Here is a 26590-nt window from a genome sequence, read left to right on the forward strand (position 1 = left end):
CTATTACAACTCGCAATTATAACATTAATCGCGCTTACTAACAAATATTCTCTCTTATAAATTATCGGACGTCTTTTTCGCCCTACGTTTACATGCGTACAATAATTCAATGAATTAATGAGAACTGAGTTAAATTATGAAATTTAACTGAAATATTAAGAATGACTCGAGAAACAACTGAATCGAGGAAAATTAAATCATATTGATTTGAATTAAGTTCAATTTAAAGAATTAATTTGAATTAACAGGAAATACAAAAGAATGAACTGAAATTTTATTAAATTTACTTGCATTACTGTGAATTCTCGCGAATTATAAAGCAAAAAATTGAAACCCATGATTTTAAATAAATCGTGTTAGATGTATTAAAAAAAAAAATTGATATGAATTAATAAACTTAATTTGAAATTTAAAAAACCTGTAAATTAAATTGCATGAATTAATTTGAATTATTTCAACTCAAAAAATTAGTGAGTGAACTCAAATCTCGGATTATTTTACCCTCTGTTAGATTAACACTGCTGAATTTGGCTTAAATGAATTTGCATAACTGAAACGTATACGGGCGTTCTTGAAAGATATCCTATGATGTCAGAGCCTGGTAGTCGGTGCCATTTTATCACTACATAACCGAAGTTTTTAATTTTACTGGAGGCAAATCGTAATTCTTGGGTTTTCCAATTACTCACGTCACATAAATTAATTAAACATAGACAATAATATACCTGTTCTACCATCCGCACACGAATAAACACGGTCAAAGGTCAGCTGTTAGCCTGGTTGCATTACTTTGATTTTTTTACATCAGATGACATACTGCAAAGTGAGAATCCCAGTATGAAAATTTCAGGCGGTTCCTGGTGGTCAGTACATAGGCATCGTCAGGGACATTATATTATTCGACTCTGCATGATCTGGGTACACGCAGTCAGCAATGGAAGCATCACTTCTTGTTGCCACTACGTACCGACCGAGTGCCGACCCGAGTTACTATACTCTTTGGACTTGAGTTGCGCATGCAGGGCAGAAGGGACGCAGAGGGCGCCACTTAACGATGAATTCATCTCTGCAATTTTTGATTACGATAAGCCCCAAAAGGCTAGCAATCTTTACACATCTTCATTCTTCAGTCAACGACAATTGTATGTTATTCGTTCAGTTAACCACAATGAAAGAAACAGAAATTGAAATTTCATCACTTCAAGTAACTCTAGAATTTTCAACGGCATTCCAGAATTAATTAATGCGACCTGTGAATACAAATTCTCAAAACGCAAATCTCACGGTGAATTTAACCTAACTCTCAAGACAAACTATCCGGCTAGGGCGCGACACGAAGTTGACAAGATATAAAAAATTTTGTGCTGAAGTGCAGCGGGTTCTAACGATGTAAAGTTACTGCATATTTATCTTTACTGGCCAATGTCATTTATTAATTTTTTTTCATTTTAAATATAAGGGTACTTGGAGGTTATGTATGTTTTTTGAGTTGCGTTATGCAATCTCCTATCTTTTTTAGAATTAATGCAATGGGGAACTGGCAATTAGAAGTCGCTAAAATGGTGTTGTACATGGCATTTCCAGTGGGTATGTTTCACTACTTTAACCAGCCAGAAGTTTATGAAAATTGGGTCACAAAAACGAAACGTGAAATCTACCCCATGGTCAACAAAGAAGAGGATGAGGCGTTGAGACGAAAAATTAGGGAAATACGTGAAAAACAGGACGCTAAGGCTTTTGAGGTGCTGGAATCTAGTTTAAATAAATAGGTAATTAGTATTTGTCATTCATCATTTATTTGACACTAAACGTTTCTTAATGCCGAGTTCTACAGCCAATAGAATATATTCAAAATTATTGGTTCAACTAGGTTCTTTGAAGCTGTTTTTCTTCAAAATACTTTTCTAAAAAGCCGATGAGTTTCAAATATGAAGTAATGTTTATCGTTGCTGATGTAAGTTATTAATTAAATTTATATTATAAATATTTATTTCTTACAACCATCAGTGTTCTTGGTGCTTGTATGATTTGTTGATTTTCTTTAATAAATTATATGATATAACTAACATCCATAGACTATTTTCAACACTCATGATAGCAATGCAGAGATATTTGTATTTAGTATAAGATTCAATACAAATTGTGAAAAGTCCTTATATTTGCTATAAAATTTGATCACCTCTGCACGAATTCTTGTATCATAAAAGATGTAAAGTCATGTAAAGCAGAAAACAAAAACTCATAATCTATACATTTTATGTTTTATCACACTAACTGGAAGCATTTAAAGTAGATGATTATTATTAGGTACTCATTCTTAATGAGGCCATAAGAAATAATGATCTGCTCTAAATTTGTTCGGCAGCATTTACGTTAAATATTTCGTAACCAATGTTGGAACATGCAAAGTTCTGGTATATTCACCCTTTAACGCAGACTTCATAGTCATATTTTTTATAAGGTTGAAACTTGTCACCATAAGGTAAAAAAATGTTGCAAGAAAATTCACCTTTTCACAATTTTGAAATAACTCAGAAGAGTTGTTCACAAATATGATTATGTTAATTAGGGTATCCCATATATAGGGTATTGACGAACTTCTTCAAACATACCCTCCAAATAAATTTCAAATGATTCAAAAACAATTGCCAAATTTTATCAAACTTTTATCTCATCTCTAACCTGTGCCAACAACAGGGTGAATTTCCCTGTTTAAAATATACGTGTTTCGGACACGTTCTCAGTACATATTTTATTATAAAAGCAATATTGTTTAAACAATCTGTAACTGCGAGGTATTGGTGGTCATTAGTATTACTATATGAGAAAAAATTCACATCATCATACCATGCAATCGCGACGAATTGTAAACCCTCAAACTCTGACTTTTTGCATTTAGAGGAAGTGCAAATTCGTAGCTGACAGGGAAGTTCGATGTTATTTTTGTACGTCGTTCTCATGCAAACCGGACTGTGCTGGCGATATAAAGGGATCGGTGCATTCACCAACGGGCTGTTCCAACCGAGGCTCAGACTCTATAATAAATCAATAACCTGATGTTTCAATAAGCCAACGATGATGCATGCCCAGCCTCCGAGAACTCAGACAATTTATTAACCCTTGAAGCCGAACAGATTTTCGAATATAGATTTCTGTAATAAGTATGTGAATAAAAAATCATTTTTCAGCATTTATTCATAGTAGCATAATTTTTTTTTTTTAATCCATATTATTTTATTGTGTTAATCCCGAAATATAAAAGACTTATTAGACTAAAATGTACAGCTGTATTTCATAAAAATTGTATGAATTTCTACATATTAATTATATTGATCATATGTACATATGTACAAAATAGAGATTTATGGGATTGAGTTATTGTAACAATGCATGTTAAGAAAATCCATTATTTCATAGCCAATGTATAATTTGAAATTCAGTAAACCATGATAAAGTAAAGTATGGTAATATTTTACAAACTTGACTTCTACAAAGTCAATCTGTAATTGCAAAATAATGATTTTTTACCTAACGGTTCATGTAACGTTAACTTTATTAACTTCAACTTCATAGATATTTCACATACATCAGCTATCTGTACTTACTTTAGAAAAATTATTTGTATAATTAAAATTTAAATATTGCTTCACGTCCTGTATTATGTGTGCTACCTAACTTCGTCCAACAAATGAAAACCTTTATTCATATGTTTTGTGATTTGCTACAGTCAATAAATACCTCAGAGTACTTCGAGAATTGAAAATCATTTGTGTATATAGGCGATGATAGTTCTAACTGACTACAGGTATTATTGCAGTACTTTCGTTGGTATATGGAATTATTAGACAGACATGAAATTTATTGCAAAATCTATTTTAAGCAGGATCAATAAAAAACTCGTCTGCATTTATCAATGTGGCATTTCGTGACAAGTAGTAAGAACTACAATGATGAAATTTTATCTTTAACAAAACTGCAGAAACTACGTATGCCACAACATACAAGGAGGGTCTTGTGAAAGGGCGTGTTCCGAGCCACGCAGTCACTGCCAATGCTAACAACAACTAAAAGTATTCGTTCACAACATTGACCCGCTACGCTTGGCTCAGCTAAAAGTTGTGCATCTGTTGGGGCTGCTAGTGACCATGCGGATCAGAATGGATCCTCTTACGAGACCCTTCCTGTAGATCAACTGTAGTTATTTTGAGCGAATAACTAAAATGAAATAATGCAACATCTTATGTATGTGTACCTGGTCAAAATACCTGATGCTACAAAAATGACCAAATTTTTTTCTTCACACGGTATGGTTATACCCTTAGAAAATAATAGAATTCAAAGTATAAAAAGCAACAGAAGCCTTGGTTAATATTATGAAGGCACATGCATGCACGTAACCTTTCAACTTAGTCAACCTTTAGTTGAATGGGTTTGTATTGTCTGACCATCAGTGAAACAATTATACCTAAACTGGATAATAATATACATAATAAAGTCGCGCTTCTAGTCCCGTACAGATCTCCCATCAAACCTGCAAGCAACGGTGCTACAAAACGGGCAATATTAGATATGCTGTTGCTAGTACCAACCAAAGAGCCTCGCTGCGTTGGAGAACATCGTTTTAAGACCATGTCCATTCCGACTATTCTTACTAAAGAGCTAGCTGCTGTAAGTGGTATGATACTAAGCATGAAAAGATGCAAAGTTGGGGCAGTGAAAAGTCCTACATAAGATATTGTTATGATTATAAATCCATGTAAATTACGCTGCTGGAAGCTTAGATCGTTTTTGTAAAACTTCTGGTCTATCCAACCAGCTAATAAGCCTGCTAAAGATGCTATTAGACCTTGAAAAGAAATCGTATAGCCTGCCCATCGAGGCGAAATATTGTATGTCTCCTGAACATTGGCAAAATAATTTGATGTGAATATTGCATTAGAAACAGCCATTAGGAACTTTAGAGCAAATACATCCCCATAAATTATCCAATCAACATTGACTAAATGACGCACTATACACAACATTTGCTCTCTCATACTCAAGTACTGCTTTTTTTTAAGAGACGTCTTGGTTTCATCTGGTGACCCAGTTTCGGGTGGATCATAAAGAAAGAAATACGTCGTTCCTGAAAAAATTTCGAATGTTTTAAGTAATTATAAAACTACTAAAATGATCAAAAATTATTATGGATCGATGGCATTAACTTTTCCTATTAGTACGAAAGCTTTCTTTAATCGTAAAAGAAGGGGGTGCCCTAGTCGATTTCGACGTCGATGTATATATGTCCAAAAATCAAAAATGGTATGCCATTCTGAACAAAAATACTCCAACACATTTTCATTTGACGCTGAAATAAAGAAATGGCATCGATTCTAGGAACTAATTTTCTATTGCGATTTCGTAGTGTCTGTGCTATTTTGTATATTTCTGCATCAAATGAAAGTGCATTGGAGTAATTTTCGTTCAGAACTGTGTATTGAATTGGGCTGTCGACCTCTTTTTCGCGTTTCATTTATATGGAATCCCCTTTAAAGTCACATACATCAATTTCCTTGTAAAATCAGCCACGAAACGAACTTGTACTTATAAAATTAATGAACCAATTAGAAAAAGATTATTGTTCCTCTCAAATTTTAAAATATTTGTTTTTTAATATATTCACGTAGAAAGTTGAATACATCTTTTTGAGATGTTATTCACTTTTAATTAATTTGACAGCTAATTTTACATCGAAATCCTGTAATGGTCTACTCAGAATTTATTAGGAAGGTGAAGGCAATATGTTCAAACTGGACTGTTGCAAACTGTGTATACAGTGATATATTAAGCATACCAATATTGACAGCAAACAATAAAGCAGTGCAGTAACACAAGTAAGAAAATCCATGTTCCAATTCTGCAAGGTGTCCACCAATTGCGGGCCCAACAATGAAACCCGCACTTGACAGAGCAGTCAAGCGGCCAGAGATTTTACTTTGTTCCTCTAGTAATACTCTGTCAGCTACAATGGTCCGTGCCAAGACTTGGATGTGTTTGAAAGTACCTGGACAATAAATTCAATTGTACTGAAAAACTTTGTCAATAACTATATACTAAGTTTTAGGTGTAAGCGACCTGAATTCATAAATAGACAATAGAACTCATTACCCAAACCAGCTCGGATTATTAATATCACCCATAGAGATTTTACAATGCCCAGGAAAATGTAAGAAATTGCAGATATTGTCAGACTGATTAATAAGATTGCTTGTCGTCCTTTTTGGTCGCTCCAACTTCCCTGGAATAATGGTTTTATCATACAAAATATCAAAACCCCTACAGTTATTATTAAATTAGCATTTCGAGGCGAGCACAGTTATAATGTCGATCAAACTTTTGAATGCTTAGTGGTTTGATATACAAGTAGTTTTGCAATGACAGTTCCACTGCAGCATGATTATCTCATGCAGTGAAAGTTCAATCCGACATTCTCTTCGGCAATTATTGAAATTATTCAAATTTCCGAAGATTAAATATTATCACAAATGTTCAAGTACTAACGATAATAGGCCCACTGATAAGTTGAGTTCCAGCATACAGTGAACTGAAGAATCCAATTACAATATGAGATGCTCCCAGTGCCCTGAGATGTGTAGATAGCAGAGGTATAGACAGGCTAACAGCAAACAAATCCTGAAAAGTTGAACACTCAATTAGCTGATCATACGCAAAAAATTGGAAAAACCTATCAATACATATTATATTCAATTTAAACTGCTTCTTTATAGACGTAATGTAGAAAGTTCACTGTAATATATTTATCAATGGTTGTATGGATAAAGAGTCTCCTGGAATGCGATGGTGATATACATATATTTTTGAACTTGTTCTTCTCGTCCCGCCAGATATATAAGAAATACCACTGAACACAATTCACAATTAGTATCTTTGGATTCCTTGAACATATGTACTTTGGCATGAAGACTCGTAAATTGATAGTTGCAAAATTTATTTTTGTGATTATTGGTTATTTTTAGTGGATAAATGTATGATATTGAGTATGTATGATAATTTCCGAAATTAAATGAACGTAGAAACATCGGGCACACTGGGTACACGTTTCAAGTGGAAGGAGGAACTATAGCAGGTTCAGCTGTTGTTTCACACTTACCACAAATGAAACGACGTAAACCCATGTAGGATTGAATTTCATTTTGTTTTATACGTCGGAAAAGTCTGATTTCTATAGCAAAAATCGAGGTGAATCGTCAACTCATGTCCACGTGGTGATAACTTTATTGTTCTGTAATCATTTACATAACTGATTTCCCAAAAAATCATTTCAATCTAGTGACAAACACTTACAATTAGCTTGTGTCTGTATACATGAATTATTCTTTGGTACAACGTAAGTATGCATATACGTGTATGCGTGTGTAATACTTGGGTCTCACGTACGCTTGTATACATGGATATACGCTTGCTACGGCTAATACCTATATTGCCACCTGAATGCCACGCTTAATCGGCGCACCTTTTATCACTCAACTTATCAATCGGTTTTGTGCTGGCCTCCTTACATTTAGCCCCTTATCTGTCTCAATTGTCGTGGTTTGTTTGGTGATGGTTGGACCAACGTGAACGTTTGTCGGTAATTAGTTCACTTATAAATAATTGAGTAAAATTATTTATTTTTTTTTCCCCTAGCCCCTCGATGAAAATGGTCGCTTGCCGCCAAAGGGGGGGCGCGACTAGTATGAAGGAGACAACACCCTATACGATAAAGCTTGTCCCCAGGTTTGGGGTAACGTGAGAATTGTTTGAATGCGATTTAAGTGCCTATTACGGAAAAAAGTGGATTTTTCGCTACAAAATGTAAAAAAAGAAGAGCGACGATCTTGCCCTTCGAGCACATACAGTATATGCTCTAAGATCGTACTCTATAAACCTGCATGTATGAACACACTGTAAATTCTTAAAATACGCATTTGAACTGAGTGAAAACCAGTGAAAACCGAGTAATTGCTTTACCAATGTCAACCGACATTAAATCCGAGGAAACATGGCAAACGGCGAATCGCAAGATCATAGGTGGAAGGGGGAGCCCCAAAAACTGGACCAACTTTTGAGCCGAGCGGTGGTCGAGTGTAGTCACTGATATATATATACACTGGATTGGATTTAAGCGTGGTGCCGTCACGCCAATTGAACGGTAGCCATTTTGTACAGATTCTTGTCACTTCAGATATATATAAATATATACGTGATATATGTATGTGTATATAATCGATTGTGTTGGAAAATTACAGTAACAATTATTGAGGTAACAATGAGTACCTGCGTTTTTTGCAAAACAAAGTAATCAAAATATTGTGGGCGATCATTTCACAAGTGAGTATACAACGCTGAAGCGTTCTGCAAATGATAACTTGCAGAGGTTATGTCAGCATACGAAGTATTTACTAATTATATTTAACGAGTATTATAACGTACGAATCGTGTCAGTAAAAATTCACAATATTTGAATTATGAACCGATCTTATTATAATTGAAATTGAAAACTCGGGTATTATTGACTCAGGGATTAAATTATAATTCTATATGTAGATTTCCCGTGAAAGATGTGTTGCACCTTCAGCAGTGGTTAAAAGAAATGAAGAGGAAGGACTGGAAGCCAAACCGAAATAGCACATTGTGTTCGGCTCATTTTACAAATGACTGCTTTGATAGGACAGGATTCCTAATTACATTGAAAAAGAACAGTGTACCAACTATATTTGACAACCCAAAATCAGAGTGTTCATCTTGTCACCGATTAAGGGAATATGGACGTGGCTATTCATTCTTCAAGTAAGTACGGTTACTCAATGCAACATAACGTGTGAATTAATAAATTTAAACTTTGCTTGTTATGTAGGTTCCCATTGGATGAACCTGATATTATGAAGCAGTGGATCGCAAATATAAACATTGGTCCGTGGTCTCCATCAAGTGATAGCTTTCTGTGTTCCGACCACTTTGAACTCTCTTGCTTTCAGAAGAAAAGTAAAAATTATATAACTTTACGAAAAGGCAGTATCCCAACGTTATTTGGTAAGATCTGAAACTATTAATCCCTTTTAGGTCAGAGAAAACTCAGTGTGCATAAAGACACGTTGATGTGATGCACTATTGCGTCAATGTCGTCGAAGCGGTTAATTACCTACAGATTATAAAGTGCTCTGTTACAGAAAAATCGTGTGTGACACATTTCTGTGTATTTCCATTGTCGTTATTTATTAGTAACTTATCTGTAGGTGAAAACTTGCAGCAGACCGAATTTCAGGATGAATCCGATCGGCCCACCACAGTGAATGTAACCAAATTACATGAGCACCTACACATTTGTACCTGATTTGCATGCTCAGATATGTACATCTTTTTTATTTTCTTTTGATTGTGCTTGTAACTTTTTCTTCATGTGAATGGATTGTGGATTGATACTACTAATTATATTGTTGTGGTTTATCGCACGCAACTCTATAAAAATTCCTTAACGTTTGCAAGGAATGTTTTATTCTCCATATTTTTGAATAAAGTTTTTACTCACCCAATTCGATATAGTTTAATTCAAAACTTTTTTTACATGTCTTAAGCTCCACTTTGATGATCAATGGATGGTAAATGGATTCCCTAACGGTTGAATTAGTGTTATACAAATTTTTGAATAATCCGTATGAAATTCAGCCCACCATAGGATAAAGGATAATGGACGGAAACTTCTTAGAATTGAGGACTTCTTTTGAACATAAAGAAAAATCACGCTTAAATACAAGTTTTTCGTCATATTATTTAATGATCTTTTACATCATATAATTGTAAATAATAATATACCTTCGAAAAAATGATTTGTTCTTCATTTAATGTATCAAACATTATTTTACTCGTCAAAAACTTTTTTGTGTGACGAATATATCGTTAGATTTAAATAGCATATTTTACGCAGTTCAAATCTAGCGCGCATTCTGTGACAACTTTCTGTACAAGATGGCGGAAATTCAAGTGTTCAATTGGACACACGAGCTTACACGTAGAGTATACGGTAATATCCAATCCAGTGTATATATATATATCAGTGAGTGTAGTCTCCTACAAGAAGGCTAGAGAACAGGAGACCGAACTCCTATTGTAATGTGAGTTTGAGGTGGGCCCTTATACGACCGTCGCCTGGCGTCGCTGCTAACCGTAGGGTACATGCGCAATCCGATATTGCGCATCTTGACATTCATTCTGTTCATTCTGTTTCTAGACCACGGGGGACTTGAATTATTTGACTGCGCAGTACCAAACTGCGCATGTACGCTATGGTTAGCAGCGACGCCAGGCGGCGGTCATGTATGGGACTATCCCCACCACCCGAGTTCGTTCTCCTGTCCTTCTTGGTCTCCTACCTACTACTCGGCGAGGGTGACACACAGTAATTTTGGCAGACGTGGAAATGTTGCCGGCCGCTAGTGGCGCTGGTAATCAAGTGGCTTGAACAGGTAATAGGGGTAACTACTATCAGCGTCACATAGGTATACTTGAACGACTACGGTGGCAATATTGGGTGCTTTCCATTTACTGACTCAAGTCGACTTGTGTCGCTATTTCTGGTGTATTCCTTTGTCCAGATTGGTCGGTTACACCAGAAATAGCGACACAAGTCGATTTGAGTCAGTAAATGGAAAGCACCCATTACGTGACCGTATTTTCGTAACAGGACAGCCGTGAATGTCTGCGAACTGAGGTGCATCGTCTTTTTTCCTACGAACGATAGACAAACCCCATTAAAAACAGTACAAACTAAAATTCAGAAGAGAATGTTAAAATTTTCCAGACTTGAAAAACTTGGTTGGAACCTGTATTTGGTAATTTGGAATCTTGGTAACACCTCTAAGAAGAACAAGTTATGAAAGACTGATGTATCCAATTTACTATTAATAATTTCGGAACGTATCTTTTATCTCTTATGGAGATAATTCTTTCTATCTCCGTGGTTTGGTGACTATTGTTGATCCAGAGTTGGCCAACTTGCCAAGAGTGCTGCTGCTGCTAGTAGTGCTAGTCTCTAATATTGTATAGTCCCGTGCATGCGAATGATAAACTTGTAACTTTTCAGTCATTGATTTGTTTAAAAAATATTGGTATATGTAAGACGTATTGCATTTACATCAGTCACAACGATAACAATGTAAAGAACGTTATGCGTACTCTGGTAGAAGAATATATGTAAATTGTGTTATTAACATAATCATAACCTACAAGTCAAATATGGATACAGATAGAGATAAGATGAAGGATAAGGTCGACTACAAACCCACTAAATATACCTCTGTAAAAAACATGCGATTAATTGATCCAGAGGACCGCCTTAAAGCACTGGCAGATTATGGGACTGCTGTTGACATAGACCCTAATATTCCACCGCGAAGGTATGACATCCACTCAGTTTGAATTAGTTACTCATAATTGTAAATGGAATATCACCATAAATGATCAAGTTGATGTCCTAACGTTATTGTAACCAGATATTTTTAAAAGAACTCGTTATTTCACAACTTTAGAATTGCTTGAAATTCAATAAATCATAATACAGCACCAACTCAGATTTTGTAAATTCAAGTTTTGTAGTTATTTCTAAGCACTGCAAAATAGTGGTTTTTATTTTAACATTCACCTAAGTTATTGATACTAACTTCAGACTCATAAATGATGAGATTGTCCATTTTTTCATTTAATCTTCGTTTTATATTTCTGGTTGTCTATTTTTCGATGTAACCACATTTGCAATTTCTTTAATTTATCGTACATCGGTCAGTTTCTGCAGTATATTCTTTAACACCATCATGATCACAATTTCTACTCATTCACCTAATCCTGAGCGCAAACATCCTGTTAAATTATTTTTTATTATACATCCTACAGCATTAAATTTTTCGACTTTGAAAGTTAGTATGTTAATACAAGTCATTCCTAAAAAAATCACTATTTTGCAACTTTCAAATGACTAATGGATTTGAGTTAGCAAGAAATGACTATGTATTACTTTATTCTAATGCACTGAATTTCAGCCAATACCAATCTTTTGAAATATCAAGTTTTCTTAGAAATGCATTATTACATTAACGTCACAAACATTAGCTTATTGGATTTTTGTTTTTTTTTGGCTATTTGATTGATCTATATGAATATTCAGCCAATGAACCAGTGTTCACTGTAGGATAATGATATACAGTTGTAGAATATGTATAATAAAATACGAGGCTGAAGCTAGTAGCTCGAATTAGCAGCCAAATGTTCTAATGTTTGTTCGATCAGGGTAGAGAATTTCAAAAATCAACATTTTTTTCAAATACCTTGAACCCCCAATATTATCATACAATTATATGGATATAACTGAACTGCATTTTTCTATTTCTAATAAATTTAACACATTTGGCTGCTAATCCTGGCTGCCAGCTTCATCTTCATAATGAAACACTTTTTATGTTACTATGTAGTGAGATTATTAGCGAGATGTGAAACTATTCTAATTAAATGTTTCAGATATTATCGTTCTGGAATTGAAATGATCAGAATGGCTAACGTATACATGGAAGAGGGCAGTCAAGAAAATGCATATATTTTATTCATGAAATTTATGACGTAAGTTACCAAACTTTTATGTGAGGCTTGAAATTGAAACTCAGTTTTAATAATGGATGCAACAATTTGTTCTTGAGCTCGTACCTGGAAATGATAGTCAACTATTAGATTTTGTTTTCAGAATTTTCTTAGAAAAAATAAGAAAACATCCACAATATGACACAGTGCCTGTAAAAGATCGTGCGACAAATCAACAAAAGTTGCGGGAAATTTTCCCAAAAGCTGAAGCACTGAAAAAGCAATTACTTGCTCAGTATAAAATGGAGCAGATCAAATATCTGGAGGATGCAAAGAAACGGGAGAAAATTGAAATGGAACGACTTAAAAGAGAAGAGGAGCAGAGGTAACTTATTTTTTTCACTCACCTATAATATAAGTACACAAGAATTATATGCCATGCTAAAAGTGCATTGATTCTGTTAGTTTGCTGTATTCTTTAATTTGTAGAATTTTCAAAAGGAAAAAAATGGAAATATATTAACGCTAAAATGTACAAAGGTAAAGTATAGGAAACAAAAACATAGAACTGTCAGTATCCTGTAATATTTTTATATTTATTCGAATGATTCTATATTAAGGTTTTTCAAACTTAACCTTTCTAAATTTTGGGTTTTTATATTTTGATTTTATGTATTCAACAAACTTTACGAAATAGTTTTTCTCCTGTTATCTCAACTTTCCATATTTTTTACCTCCACCATAATTTGAGATATGAACTAAATTATGTGCGAGTCACTTTGATAGCTATCGTTTAAACCTGTTCTTATAAATTGATTAACATGTTAAATTGCTTAGTTTATTACGTATCGTAACAATAAATATAATAGTCAGTAAAATGTTACTCCAACATTGTTTGAAGGTTGAAGGACGAAGAAGATAGAAAAAATAAATTAGCCGCTCGGACAGCTGCAAATGCTGCTAAAGCAATGCTTGGTACAACTTCATCGGTGACTGATCAAGACATTGTTGCAAAAAAACCGATTGTAACCAGACCCCAATCTCCAATTAAGGATATAAAGCCTCCCCGAACTGAAGAAAAGTAAGCGCATAATGTTAGTTGAGGCATCTGGGAACTGAAAAATAGTTTTGTTGGAAATCAGTTGATAGCTAGATACAGCAATTCAGAGTGTCACCTATTATTGTTATTAGTTTCTCGATAGCCTGAAATATGCAGTGAATAATCCAGATATCTTGGATTCTCTTTCAAAAGCTCGGTTTGTGTTTTTTTTTTTTTTTTTCTCTAATTTTATTTTTCTGAACTTAGAGCAATACCAGAAGTTGACCGATCTACTAAACCTCGTTTACTGGATAAACATGCTTTGAGAGATGTAATATTACCCAACAAAGCGATGACTGAATTCTTGTTACTGGCTTCTCGCAACACGATGCTAAACAAAGAAACTTGCGGGATATTGGCTGGCAGATTGGAACGTAATAAATTACTCGTCACCCATGTACTGATCCCTCAACAAACGGGATCACCAGATTCCTGTACAACGCATAAGGAAGAGGATATCTTTGACTACCAAGACCAGCATAATCTTATCACTCTTGGTTGGATCCATGTGAGTTAATGAAATATTGCCATTCTTTCCAAGAGTAATTTGATAAGTTTTAAGAATGTTCAAATTATGTTTCAGACTCATCCTACACAGACAGCATTTTTATCTAGTGTAGATCTTCACACTCATTGTGCCTATCAACTAATGATGCCTGAAGCAATAGCTGTTGTGTGTGCGCCAAAGTATCAAGAGTAGGTTATATAATCATTATTTAAAAATGATTGAACTTTATATAAACTTTATTACTTATCGTGTCACTTTTCTGCGCTACTTATTAACTGACTTATTCTCATTGCTGTTACAGTACTGGATTTTATACTTTGACAGCAGACTATGGATTAGATTTTATAGCTAATTGTCGGACATCTGGATTTCATCCGCATCCAACACAACCAGCCCTTTACACTGTAAGTAATTATCTACAAAGTATATTTTCATAAGCATATTTATAAGAAACAATGCTAGAAATCATCTCTACTTTTTGGGTTCATTCAGCTGGCTATTATATGTAGATAGATTACATGGTGTCTTTGCTACGAGAAAAACGGGAGTAACAGGAAAAATCCTGGAATTTTTGGAACCAGAACAAAACCCGGTAAAAATTGGAAAATTTACTGATACTTCCGGATAATAATTGAAATTTTGCACAACCAGCGAAAAATTGATATCTTGCAAGAAATTCTTCACAATTCATGTAATATAATCAGACAGCTCACAGAAGCTCTATATTAGTTGTGTTTTTTAATTTGTTATTATAAATGCATAAAATGAAAGAGAAGAAACAAAATATTCTTATTCTTGTAACCCAGATTTTTTTAAATTTTCAATGTGCAATCAATGGAAGACCAAGCTGATATCAATGGTCTGTGACTAAATTTAAACGTCTCACTACTTATGGAATTCTAAAAAATCAGTGAAACGGTAGTCTGTGATCTCTTATATTGTCAGAATCAATTGCGAAATAATTCATTCTTCTCGGAATCTGATGATTTTCAGTATATGAAAAGCGTTTGATTTCTGCAAAAATAGATCGATATAGAACATTTGTATTTTCCATCACCCACGGTGACATAGAAAATGTATTTGTTTTGGTCGGAAATGACGTTTTTTGAATTTAATTACTCTTTACTTTCTTGGGTCTCTACTATACGGTAAACAGATTTTTCAAAAAATATCAGTATGTGTTTCGGTTCGCCGGTCTGCCGTTTTGTCGATTGATCGGTCTATCAGCCTGTCCCTTGCGATCATCTCGAAAACGTCCGGGAGATAACACAGTGAATTATTAACGGCTATACGGTAAAATGACTTGCAAATTCTAAGTATATACTCTAAAATCAGTAATATACCGATGAAGAGTTCTCACACTTAGCACTATGTAACTGAAGCTGTGCTGCATCAACGCATCGCTAAAAATTGAACACATTAAATCTTTGTTATTGATTTGATAGAAGGTTTAGTGATACCAGTAATCGATGTCAAGGTATCGGAGAAAAAATGTCCTGTTAAGAAATTCAGCAAAAACCCGGGAATTTTGTTTAGTGGTTTTCATACCCTTACAAAAGCTACTCACTTTATCGCAGTTATTCTAGTTTCTGATATACACTTGGCGAGCACATATTATTCTCATATTCTGCTCTGTTGTAATATTTCTTTGAGTAACCATAACTCTTGTTTTTGGATAACTCTGAATCTAAACACATCACTATCAAGCTCTTGCAACAGTTATTATTTTCTCTTTCAAACGAATTAATCAGATAAATCTCAATCTATTATATTATTCACAACTATAATTATTCTTGTTCATATTTGATTCCCAGTTTGCTGATAAGCAAGAATCAATTACTACAAATTTAAAAATTTCTTTAGCACTTTTTACTAATACTAATACAATGACATAGAATATATTGAGTAAGCTTTTCCAAGATTATGGTGTTTGCCATCACATGCATACATATATGGTTTTCACACAGAGAACCTGTGAGTTTCCGTAAATTGGTTTCAAAACGGTTGATGGTTCTCCATGTATGAATTCTTTATTCAAAAAGTAATTGATAAATGCTTATGAAGTGTAAAGTATGATTTTTGTACCACAGTTATTACAAATCTTCTTACATATAAAAAATGTTACAGGTAGCTGAACATTGTAAGTTGGATTCAATGGCGCTTATAAATATGGTAGATTTGAGGAAATGAAATGTGCATCTCATACATGTCGTCTTACCTGCTGGCTTGAGCTGATGTACTGTCAATTGTTTTTCTATTACCAAACATTATTATTATGGAACAATACTTTTGAAAGTAAAAATTGAATTTGGGCAATTTGATGTGTCGTCGACGACTCTGATTGTTCATAGTATTTCAAATGTGTAGTACCAAATTCGTTACTACATCTCGTAACTCTTTTATCTGTTGTTCATAAATAAATAAGAATAGAGTCATAATATATTTATATACATAGGTGAGTAATCAAATTAAACAAATTTTTTTTACATGCACTCGAATACGGTTGATACAACGAAATATTTAGATATAAACATTTAAAGCTTATACCATTGCAAAGCTTAAATACCACATAGATTGTAAGTAAAGTTTATAATATGTGGGGCATTCCAACATAAATTTTTTGACTTTGTATAGTGTTGATGTGATTGGCATTTTTGCCCGTGTGGTTTACTATTACTGCTCGTAGAGTAATCAGACTTCAGTTGTTTAGCTCATTAGCTAATGACATAAATGAGTAAAAACGCAAAAAAGAGTACTAGAAGTCAGAGACTGTATTAAAATGACATTTAGGCACTGGTCTCATAACTTTCGCCGTACATAAGTGCACCGCTGCACAATTGAAGTACTAGTGTTTTACTGCCGTAGAATATTTGTCACTATTAAAGTGGAGCATCACTGGAGAACAGTGGCGATCACTTCCGCATTACTGGACTCTAGTATTCCTCACTACTGGGGACCATCAGTGCTTATTTCTGCTCTACTGTGCTTTGGTACTTTGTACTACTGGACACAAGTGATTATTTGTAAGTAAAAGATGAGGGTGAAAACAAGGATGAAAATTTCAATAGAGCAACAGAGAAAAAAGTAGGTTCGATTTGATATGGAATACCCCATGTAGAGCAAAGAGTGTTTGAGCTTTGAAATTTGATTGCAATACATTGACAGTTAATGTACTGCATAATACTTGAGCAAAGTTATATTTCATGTTAACTATTTATTACATTTTTATAACAGTTTTCACACTATGTATATAATATAACAGATATCTGATATGTAACCATCAAACGGTAATTGCGCAATGTATTAGTAGCTTTACAAATTGAATTGTGATATTTATGCTAAATATTAAGGACTATATGAAATAGGTTGGCATATGCAATTCACATATTAATGATTTATGCTATGATCAACAAGTTTGTTATATTTTATTCATTAAAGTTAAATGTGGCTTTTAAGGACTATATGAAATAGGTTGGCACATGCAATTCACATATTAATGATTTATGCTATGATCAACAAGTTTGTTATATTTTCTTGATTAAAGTTAAATGTGGCTTCAATAATTCAATATAATTCAACTTACCACTTACTATTACTGTTCATTCATTTTCTATTATTTACTCTAATAAATTTCCAATTATATATTATAATACAATTTCGAATAGTGCGATGGCAAATTGGACATCAGACTGGATTATATTGTACAGGAAATAATTCGATTTTTAATAGGAAACACAAAGTAATTGTAATGAGCGCGTACTGAAGAAAAGCAGCTGTAGCTTTGGTAAAAGTGAAGAATCACTTTTTATGTCATTTGTTCAGAGTTATAAACTCATCCCGTTGATTAACCCCTAGATTAACCGCGATTTCATGAACTTCGAGCGTTGATTGACAAAGGATAAAGACTGCTAGCCCAATGGGGCTTTTTCGTAACCGACAATGGATAATAAATGGGGAACCCACGGTCGTATATACTACACTGGGAGCTTTCCAGCAAGGAGACACAGTGTGACACTGTGTTACACGGTCGAACACTGTGCCTTGGTGCTTGTTGGAACGCTTTGAGGTTCTTAATTCAGTCACTAGAGTCCGCTCATGCATTATACGAAAAATCTAGGAACATCGAGCGCTCCAGGAAAAAAAAACATTTGTGAAACGCGTGTAGATTATCATTGCATTCAATAAATAAATATAAACAATACCATGCGTCGAAAATAAAATCTCTAACTAAAAAATTGGCAGTAATGAATCCGACACAGTGTCCAACCATGCTCCGCAGCTGTGTCCGACTGTGTCGTTCTGTGTCGTTGTTGGAAAGCACCATGTTCGACACAGTGTTGCTCTGTGTCGTTGCTGGAAAGCTCCCTCGAGTATCGTTGTGTCTTTGTTCAATCTTATGTGTTAGACAGAGACGGTATGATATCAGAGTTCAGTCGGGTAAGGTTTCTGAACTCAGCCCAGTCCAGCGCGAGAGACAAACTTTTTTAGAGAGAGAAGCTGCACTCCTAGGCACAGTCTATGGGCACACCATGTATACTCACACCACGGTTAAGAAGTCTTTAAAACACCCATACGTCTTGTACAACTAGGTTTTTCAGCGTGGGGTAATGACCCCGTGTGGCCGCTATGTGACCTGGCTGAGGTGTGGCCACTAAGGGTTAAACATTTTGATTGTTTATAAGAATATGAATTTGATTTGTTAATAATTTTTAATGAAACTATTATTTTATTAAAATTCATTCTTTTAGTTTTAAAATGGAAAAAAAGAACTTTCTAGCTCAAATAGAACCGGAGTTATGAATTTTTGAAAATGAGTCTCCAAGCCGAAAATCACCAAATTTTCAAATTTTCAATCCCCCCTCTTTTCCAAAATATGTGACAAAAAAATTTTCAAATACGTATCTCTTTTTTCGCTACAGAATCCGTAAAAAAAATTCAGCTAAATCAAGAATATGTCGATCAGAAAGGTGTCGGTTTGTAAAAGAAAGTCCCGTATAGGTATATCTTCAATCGCGCTCATACGTTCATTAATTAAATAATTTCTTAAATTACGTTAGACATATGTGATCTTTTAAAAATACAGTTTATTTGCATTGGAAAATTCAGACCACTCCACAAAAATACTACTTGTAAATATTTTTTGGAAATTAGATAACACTCGATTGTTACTAATGTTCAAGTCCATGCTGTAACAAACCTCGACGAACCTCATACAACCATTATCTCAAGAGCAATGAAAAACAAATGCTTTTTTCAATTTCTACTTATATTACCTAGTTAGATTGCGACTCTGTCCATTGACCTCCAAACACAAGATTGTTCCGAAGGTTATCATCTAAGTAGCCTAGATTATAATTGCTCATATCTGTCCGCTCCACTATACATTTGTGGCAGAACCCGTGTTGATTATTACGAATTTCGAGTCTAAGTATATACTATGTATTCCCGACAAAGTCGATACTACTTTCCCCAGAATTTCAGCACTCTTCCGGTAACCTCTAATAGTCATATTACCCCGAGAATACAATTGTGTAATGATTTAAAATCCTGAATTTTGCCTGTGAGATAGTGTGTAAATTGTGAAGTTTATTTCTTAAAGAAAGTGAACTATATTATCATCAAGATGTTTTGTAACAAGAGTCCCCATATTGACTGGTAATTTGCGGGTACCTCGTGAACTTAGACGATATTTTTGCGTCGGAATTATAAACACTCATCAATATATCACATCAAAAAGAGCGTGGGACCAACTGCAGAGAAGTTACGAAGGAAATCGTTTGTTTTTCGGCTGTAATTGTTGATCCGTTGCTTGCAGTGTATTCAGACTACGACCAATCGATTTTTTTCGCAAAATTACGTTGACATAGTGCATCAAAGAATTGATTCCAGCATTTTTCAAAATAGTTAAAATATTCACCAAAAATTCGAAGGAGTTACTTTTTTGAGCAAAAAATCATTCGTCTCAGAATCGATTTGTATGAACCTTTCTAGATTAATGGACCCTCAGGAATGTGAAAAAGACATCTAGAACAGCAAAAGACCGACAGCTGAGGAAACAAGAAGAAAATGGATTTTTTATTTATTTTAATTCAGGCATCTGGTAAAAGTAATTCTATGAATTCCCATAAAAATTTCAATGAAATTTCTATGAATTTTCATGGAAATATCTACACAGAAGTGTAGATTTCGGGCGGATTCATAATTTTCAAACTTGGATTTACATAACAATTCGTAGTTTTTTGCAGGATGTCGTAGTTTTTCGTTGATTGTAATATTTAAAATTATTTTTACGATTATAATCTACGAAAAAGTACGAATTGTTACGAAATCCAAGTTCAAAAACTATGAATCGGCCCATATCTTATACTCTTGCATAGAAATTCGCATAGAAAATCCGTAGAAATTTTCGTAGAACGTCATGGAATTATTCTCACCACGGTTCCTGGTTTAGTAGAATCACATGAATGTTATTAATTTTTTCATAAGACTCACCTATTGAGATAAGGTGAGTTCAAAATTATACGACAGATTCTCATGTCCGTCCAGATACTTACGGTCAGAAAATGAGATCAGTCTTTGGACGCAGACCTGTATTTTGCTAGGAACTCAACTTGTCTGCAATAAATTTTCCTTGTGAGAGAAATGCGACATCTAGCGGTGGTTCAAAAATAGTATTTCATACCTTCTCATACATATTCGTAATCCTATCGATTTAAAATGTATCCTAAAATTGTCGATCGTCACAATTCTTCATAAAAATTTGTGCTTTCTTATGAGAATTCATAGAGTTTACGAAAAGTTGTAGTTTTAAACATGTCAAATTCTTAGCTTAGATTTTCGTAGATCATCGTAGTTTTGTTCTGCCTCGTAGAGAGAAACTATTCCATTCAATTACGGTTGTAATTTTTCCATAGGTTTTCATATCTCTAGATTTAGTGCGAATTTGAGGCTCAGAATTTCGTAGATCGACGTAGTTTTGGTCTACTTAATCGAAAGAAACTATTCCGATCAATTACGGTGATTTTTTTCATAGATTTTATATTTTATTTTCTCGAAATATATGCGGAACTATATCTCATGATTTCAATTGTAGATCTTTATAGATATTCATACTTTTGTACCAAAATCTAGGCAAAACTTATGTTTTTAAGGAAGTTGCATACTTTCGTGAATTCTCGTTAATTTTCATGGATATTCATAAAGAATCGTAGGTTTCTATGAAAAAACTACAAAAAAACTACGATTCTTGATCAATTTTGACAATTCGATTTTTTTCCTAGTTTGCACCTGTATGCAGGCCAACACTTCAGCTATATTTGAAAACTACAATAATCACCATCCGATAGAGTATTTTTAATATTCTGCTTAAGACAATATATATGCTGTACACCCATTTCCTCATATCACAATGAGATATCTGGTGTAATGTTTAATCATATTTTTGTATTTCTTTTTATCTATACTTTAATTATATTCGTGAACTTGTTAAATTGCTATTCACTTATACCCAAACACTTGCACTAGAATTAAGGTATGTTGAATAAACTGTACTGAACTGAGTTTGAACCTGTGTGGCTATTACTATTTAATTTTTTTCCCATACCTCTGTGAAAATTCTGCGTAGGTTTTACGTATTTTGGATGTAACTTTTGATCCTTTGCTTGCAACGTATTCGGACTGCGCCTAATCGATTCCTCTTGCCCAACTACGTCGATATAGCGCATAAAAGAATTGATTCCAGCATCATCCAGGATCGTAAAAATTTTCGTTGAAAATCCAAGTGGTTCAAAGGAAATCGCAATAGTAAATTTGTAGAATTCATGCCATTTCTTTATTTCTGCGTCAAATGAAAATGTGTCGGAGTGTTTTTGTTCAGAATTGAGTGTTGAGGCTGTTATGTCCCTTTTTGCGTTTGAGTCACACGGACTTGGATAAATCAAGATATCTACGATAATGTCGAAGTCAATCACAGCACCCCCTCAAGTCTAGAAAAACGCGTAGCAGTCATTGCGCTTCAATGTACATACATACATAATACGTTATTTCTGTCAAAACCTCGGCGGTGTAGGAAATTTCTATTTTTTCTAATTGTGAGACATTTAGGGTGTAGTCTATGGTTACTATTCAAAATGCGCATTCGTATAAGTTGGACTTCAATGTTTAGGTTTTCGTACCTCAAGAGGAAAAAACAGGAACTTTATAGGATCACTTCATTGTCCACTTGTCTGTTGTCTGTCTGGCCGTCTGTCAAAACCCTCTTTCTCAGGAATGGATAGAAGTATGAAGTTGAAATTAATATTAAATACTAAGGTCTACGGTCTCTTGGAGCTGTAAAAAATTCAATCTTGTAATTCAATGCAGTCAAAAGATACAGCCATTTATGTCACATATTTTGAAACGTGCAAGCTCGCTAATCAAAACTTATAGGGTACTTCCTGTTGACCTAGAATCATGAAAATTGGAGAGAAGCAAGGTCTCACAGCACATGTAAGCGAAATAATCCGAAAATAGTTCATTTGTAGTTATATCACTTAAAAAAATAAAATAAAGTTTGTTCGGAACCATCAGAGCGTGAATTATACTCGCACTTATCCGGTTTTTTTTCGACTTGACTCGACTCGCCTTGACTCGACAAGTTTGAACAACCAAGTGATGTAAAGTCGTGGTCTAGTGTATTTCTCACTTTACATAGTAGTTTTCTTCAAGTCGAGATTATTTATTAGCGTAGTCAGCACGAAATTTACCGAGACTTGTGATGAATTTAAATTTGTGGCATTTCTCTCAATAATTTGGAATAAAAAATTTCATACATATTCATATCATTGGTCAGGGTAGTCAAAATTCAACGAATTCGTAAAAGAGGGGTCTGTTTATTTTTTCCATTAGATAAAAGTGCCAGTAGCTGGATATCTCAAGCATGGTACTACGACTTGACAAGCTTTCATTTCGTATGGCTGTTCAGCCATTGGTATGTTGCTTGCAATTAGTAATGGCACATCAAATTTTTATGAAAATCTAAACGTCGGTTAGTGAAAAATGGCGGAGTTGATATGAAATGTCCCAGATAAACTAAAGAAACTGTTAGAACAATTCAAGGCATGGATGGAACAGATGCCTAAATCGAAAATCGTATTTCCGAAACAAAAGTGCTTGTGGAAGTTGTAATTGCATATATTCAAAATGCTTATGTTGTTTTAGTGGGTTTCTGTGAACAATTGTTTTTTTATAAGTTTCGGAAAACGATTGGCATGTATTTTAGTAGATTATACAACGGTTGAAATATTTTTCAAAATCGTGTAACTCTCTGATAAGACGCGCATCCATATGTATCTCCACATTCCCCATTGATGAACTTTACTCACGGATGCAATCTTCAAATGGTTTCTAGAACTAAGCGATGCACTTATCAAGCTATACCTACCTATTTGTTCGTGATAAATGTACAAACGTACAAGTGAGTTTTGCGGACTAAATTATCCACTACTATAATCTAGTTCAACGTGAAATTACACTTCAGTTGCTCTAGTTGTCATTTTATTTTGCGTCAAATATCAAATGATATCCACCAACCGCGGAAACTCAATGTAGGGTTTAAATGAAGTTACAAGTGCAGAGTCAACAGCTGTCATCTTGATTTTGCGCCACAGTTCGATCCCACAAAGCGAATACAGTAACAATGTTTTTCTCGATATTGCGAACCTAGAATTGTCGGACGTTATTTACACCAAAAATTTTTACCGAAGCGACAATTTCTAAATCAAATATTCGACGAATATATTTTTGATAATTTAGCCAGCAAAAAAAATTTATGTACATAGATATCAGTTGTAAGTCTGTCCAAGTCTACTCAGGACTTTGTTCCATTCATGCCTACAATAGTTCAATTTATCTCTGATCGAAAAGTAATCAAGATCTTAAATCATGTCATGTATTTTCATATCGGGGAAACAATTACACTATATCTCTTCATCCTCTGACATTTCATTCAGTCTTATAGTAATATTACACGGAAAACGAATATATATATAAATGTATGATAAGATTTGTGATGATGCTTGATAATTGATAATTGCGTTTTTTCAGCTAACAATTAGTGCATTAATTATATTATGAACCACTTCGAATAGTTTATAAGTGAACTACTACTAATCATACCACTGTTACAAATCTGCACAATTCTTCTGTAAAGGTGAGTTAGAAGCCATTACCGCTTGTGAAGGTTGCGTTAAACAATAGCATGGTACTAAAAAGGATAGAACAACGTCGTTAGGGAATCAGAAGCGTTAACGGTTTGAAATAAAATATGAATGTATGAACTGTACATTATTATAAAATTTCAAATTTGTACCAACTGCGGTAAGTACCTAAACGTTTTTGCCTACATTTGTCAATATTTTCGGAAACTGAATAAAATATAATAACATGAAAAAATTATAGTCGCATGTGCGGAAGTCAATTAGATTTCGTTCTAAATAAAAATAAAGATTTTGACTTTTCAAGTTTTCGAATCCAGCGGAAATCGCTGTGGATAAATTTGATTTACTTCCAGAGTTCCTAGTATGCACATGCTTCCGAGTTCCAGCGTTTGATGTAAATAATAAAAATACGTAGTGCTTTCTGAAGTTTCTTTTAATGTAATTAAAGGAATTGCGTAGAACTTTGTACATGTTACCGTGCATATAATATTTGTCCCCAATGTTGCGTAACACCAAGAAAAAATGAATCAAAATTACGGTGCGAATGAAGCGAATTGAATCGGATTCTTACATTATCTTGTACTGGAAAGAAACGTAATTTAGGTATTTGTAGAGAAGCACATATATAAAGTCATATAAAAATTACGAAACAAATTGATCCGTCATAATTAACAAGTATATATAAATATACACACAATAATGAGATAGTCAGCAAAGTACAAGTAATTAAATGCAATTCTTTGGCATTTATACATTTTATAATTATGGAGGGGAAAATGAACAATGTCGATGTAATAATATTTGTGATAGTAAAATAATGTGTCTGCAGAAAAAATATATACAATTACACGAACGAGGTACCACAAGTAGAATATTCACATGGTAATAACGTCAGTACGTGTTCCATTACAGCAAGACAGAGCACGATAATTTTTTTTATATCCGTAAAAGTAAGACGAGGTTGAAGTTTCTAATAGTACTGTAAGAATGCATTTCTAGAGAAAATCGTTCTTCCATCATATTCAGAATTGCCGGAAATTCAGTAAATTGAAATAAAGCAAAACAGTACCGATATATTTTGGAAATCTTACTCCTTTAAGATGATTCTCAAGTTGCAATGTGCTAGTTTTTACTCAATATATTTCGACAAGTTAAAATTACAAACTTAAATTTCATAAGTATTTTCTGGAGCCAAGTCCGATATAATCAGATTACAAACGTATCATCCAATATACATAAAACATGACCTAATATCTAATTCTCTTGTATAAGCCGTAGTATTTATATTCTGATAGTGTTTAATATTAAATTCAAGTGTAAATTTTTTACCCAATATAGTGGAATTATAAAATTTTATTTTCAACTGAAGGATAACTTCAAATACCTCATACTGAATCCGCTGAAGAGGACAATATTACATAGAGAAAATAAATATTTAGTATTCTGAAACCATATTAATTTTGTTTCATACAGCGATCGCAATCTAATTATGCGATACCAACGTATTTTACTAAAGAATGTTCAATGAATGGTATTTATAAATTGTTATCATTATCTAAAGTTTTATGATCAATGGCTATTTTTCAGTTTGTAAAGAAACTATGTATTTTTCAATGTTTCGTGATAGCAAAATACGATGTATCCACAGACCGTCTACAGGCGATTGTGTATCCCGTTTGTTGATCTCTAAAAGTCACCTTGATTGTAAATTCATAGAAACGCAACAAGTGAAACCACTTACAGACGTCCTCAAGAGTTCACCCGGTTATATACTGTCCGTTGCTATTTGCGCCGTACAGAGTCGAATGAGTTGATGTCGTTTCTGAACAGTTGCTCTGTACCGCGCCTGAACACAACACTTGTTATCACTAATATCATAAAGTTTATAATATTCCCGTAAAATCTAAATCATTTTGCTATGATTATTATTTAACTGAAATCAGAATGAAAAGTTCGACTTGTGATGTCTCGTTTGTATATTATTATGGTAATGTAATGGAAAATGCAGCCTTGTGTATGCAATGGATGATGACTGCAGTGAGCTAGTAGAATAAGGCCAGTTCAGCTTGACCAGGGTGACGAAATGGCGTTACTTGTATCGAAGCTGCTCAGAATCAGGTCATCAGTGGGTCCTCCCTGTGGCATGCAACAGATAACATTCTTCATTACTTTACTACATTGTAC

The 26590-nt window shown here is 34.0% G+C and overlaps 4 protein-coding genes across 14 annotated transcripts in view; 2 read left to right on the plus strand and 2 right to left on the minus strand.

The window, feature by feature from the left end:
* Positions 1 to 1064: 1064 nt before the first annotated feature.
* Positions 1065 to 3367, plus strand: LOC124217617 (protein PET100 homolog, mitochondrial). 5 transcript variants are annotated; one of them, XR_006882856.2, is made up of 4 exons: positions 1066 to 1142; positions 1520 to 1769; positions 1871 to 1954; positions 2900 to 3367. XR_006882856.2 is itself a non-coding variant. In XM_046623495.2 (3 exons), the coding sequence occupies exon 2, from the start codon at positions 1530 to 1532 to the stop codon at positions 1767 to 1769; it is 240 nt and encodes a 79-aa protein (XP_046479451.1). In that variant the 5' UTR covers positions 1065 to 1142; positions 1520 to 1529; the 3' UTR covers positions 2902 to 3367. The 5 variants fall into 5 exon arrangements, 2 of the variants coding, with proteins under 2 accessions (XP_046479451.1, XP_046479450.1); XM_046623495.2 differs by lacking the exon at positions 1871 to 1954 and having other exon boundaries at positions 1065 to 1142; positions 2902 to 3367; XM_046623494.2 differs by lacking the exon at positions 2900 to 3367 and having other exon boundaries at positions 1871 to 2066.
* On the minus strand, positions 3227 to 7734 carry LOC124217613 (major facilitator superfamily domain-containing protein 9-like). Of its 5 annotated transcripts, none has more exons than XM_069135566.1 (6): positions 7514 to 7732; positions 7151 to 7282; positions 6541 to 6672; positions 6148 to 6277; positions 5834 to 6043; positions 3227 to 5125 (listed from the first exon to the last, which is right to left on the minus strand). In XM_069135566.1, exons 2-6 carry the CDS (start codon positions 7190 to 7192, stop codon positions 4407 to 4409), a joined length of 1233 nt encoding a protein of 410 aa, XP_068991667.1. In that variant the 5' UTR covers positions 7193 to 7282; positions 7514 to 7732; the 3' UTR covers positions 3227 to 4406. The 5 variants fall into 5 exon arrangements, with proteins under 5 accessions (XP_068991667.1, XP_068991666.1, XP_068991665.1 ...); XM_069135565.1 differs by having other exon boundaries at positions 7438 to 7732; XM_069135564.1 differs by having other exon boundaries at positions 7345 to 7732.
* Positions 7126 to 20147, plus strand: LOC124217612 (STAM-binding protein-like A). Of its 3 annotated transcripts, none has more exons than XM_046623479.2 (9): positions 7126 to 7387; positions 11282 to 11432; positions 12547 to 12645; positions 12767 to 12988; positions 13505 to 13684; positions 13910 to 14210; positions 14286 to 14398; positions 14512 to 14614; positions 16338 to 20147. In XM_046623479.2, exons 1-9 carry the CDS (start codon positions 7366 to 7368, stop codon positions 16398 to 16400), a joined length of 1254 nt encoding a protein of 417 aa, XP_046479435.1. In that variant the 5' UTR covers positions 7126 to 7365; the 3' UTR covers positions 16401 to 20147. The 3 variants fall into 3 exon arrangements, with proteins under 3 accessions (XP_046479435.1, XP_046479438.1, XP_046479436.1); XM_046623482.2 differs by lacking the exon at positions 7126 to 7387 and adding an exon at positions 10345 to 10502; XM_046623480.2 differs by lacking the exon at positions 7126 to 7387 and adding an exon at positions 10954 to 11191.
* Positions 16877 to 26590, minus strand: part of Efa6 (Exchange factor for Arf 6) — an 80624-nt gene continuing 70910 nt past the window's right edge. Inside the window, exon 15 of the transcript XR_011176980.1 lies at positions 16877 to 26542. The gene's annotated coding sequence lies outside the window, so the exon portion shown is untranslated. The remainder of the gene's footprint in view (positions 26543 to 26590) is intronic.

The sequence above is a fragment of the Neodiprion pinetum genome, chromosome 4, assembly GCF_021155775.2.
Source record: "Neodiprion pinetum isolate iyNeoPine1 chromosome 4, iyNeoPine1.2, whole genome shotgun sequence".
NCBI lineage: Eukaryota > Metazoa > Arthropoda > Insecta > Hymenoptera > Diprionidae > Neodiprion > Neodiprion pinetum.

Bases quoted from the DNA above. Each gene is read 5' to 3' on its own strand.
- LOC124217617 (XM_046623495.2), top strand. From the start codon at position 1,530: ATGGGGAACTGGCAATTAGAAGTCGCTAAAATGGTGTTGTACATGGCA.
- LOC124217613 (XM_069135566.1), bottom strand. From the start codon at position 7,192: ATGAAATTCAATCCTACATGGGTTTACGTCGTTTCATTTGTG. The intron at 6,278-6,540 runs GTTAGTACTTGA...CCATTATTCCAG, and splicing joins TTATCAGTGGGCCTATTATC to GGAAGTTGGAGCGACCAAAA. The intron at 5,126-5,833 runs GTATGCTTAATA...AAATTTTTTCAG, and splicing joins ATTGTTTGCTGTCAATATTG to GAACGACGTATTTCTTTCTT.
- LOC124217612 (XM_046623479.2), top strand. From the start codon at position 7,366: ATGAATTATTCTTTGGTACAAC. The intron at 13,685-13,909 runs GTAAGCGCATAA...TTCTGAACTTAG, and splicing joins CCTCCCCGAACTGAAGAAAA to AGCAATACCAGAAGTTGACC. The intron at 14,399-14,511 runs GTAGGTTATATA...TTGCTGTTACAG, and splicing joins TGTGCGCCAAAGTATCAAGA to TACTGGATTTTATACTTTGA.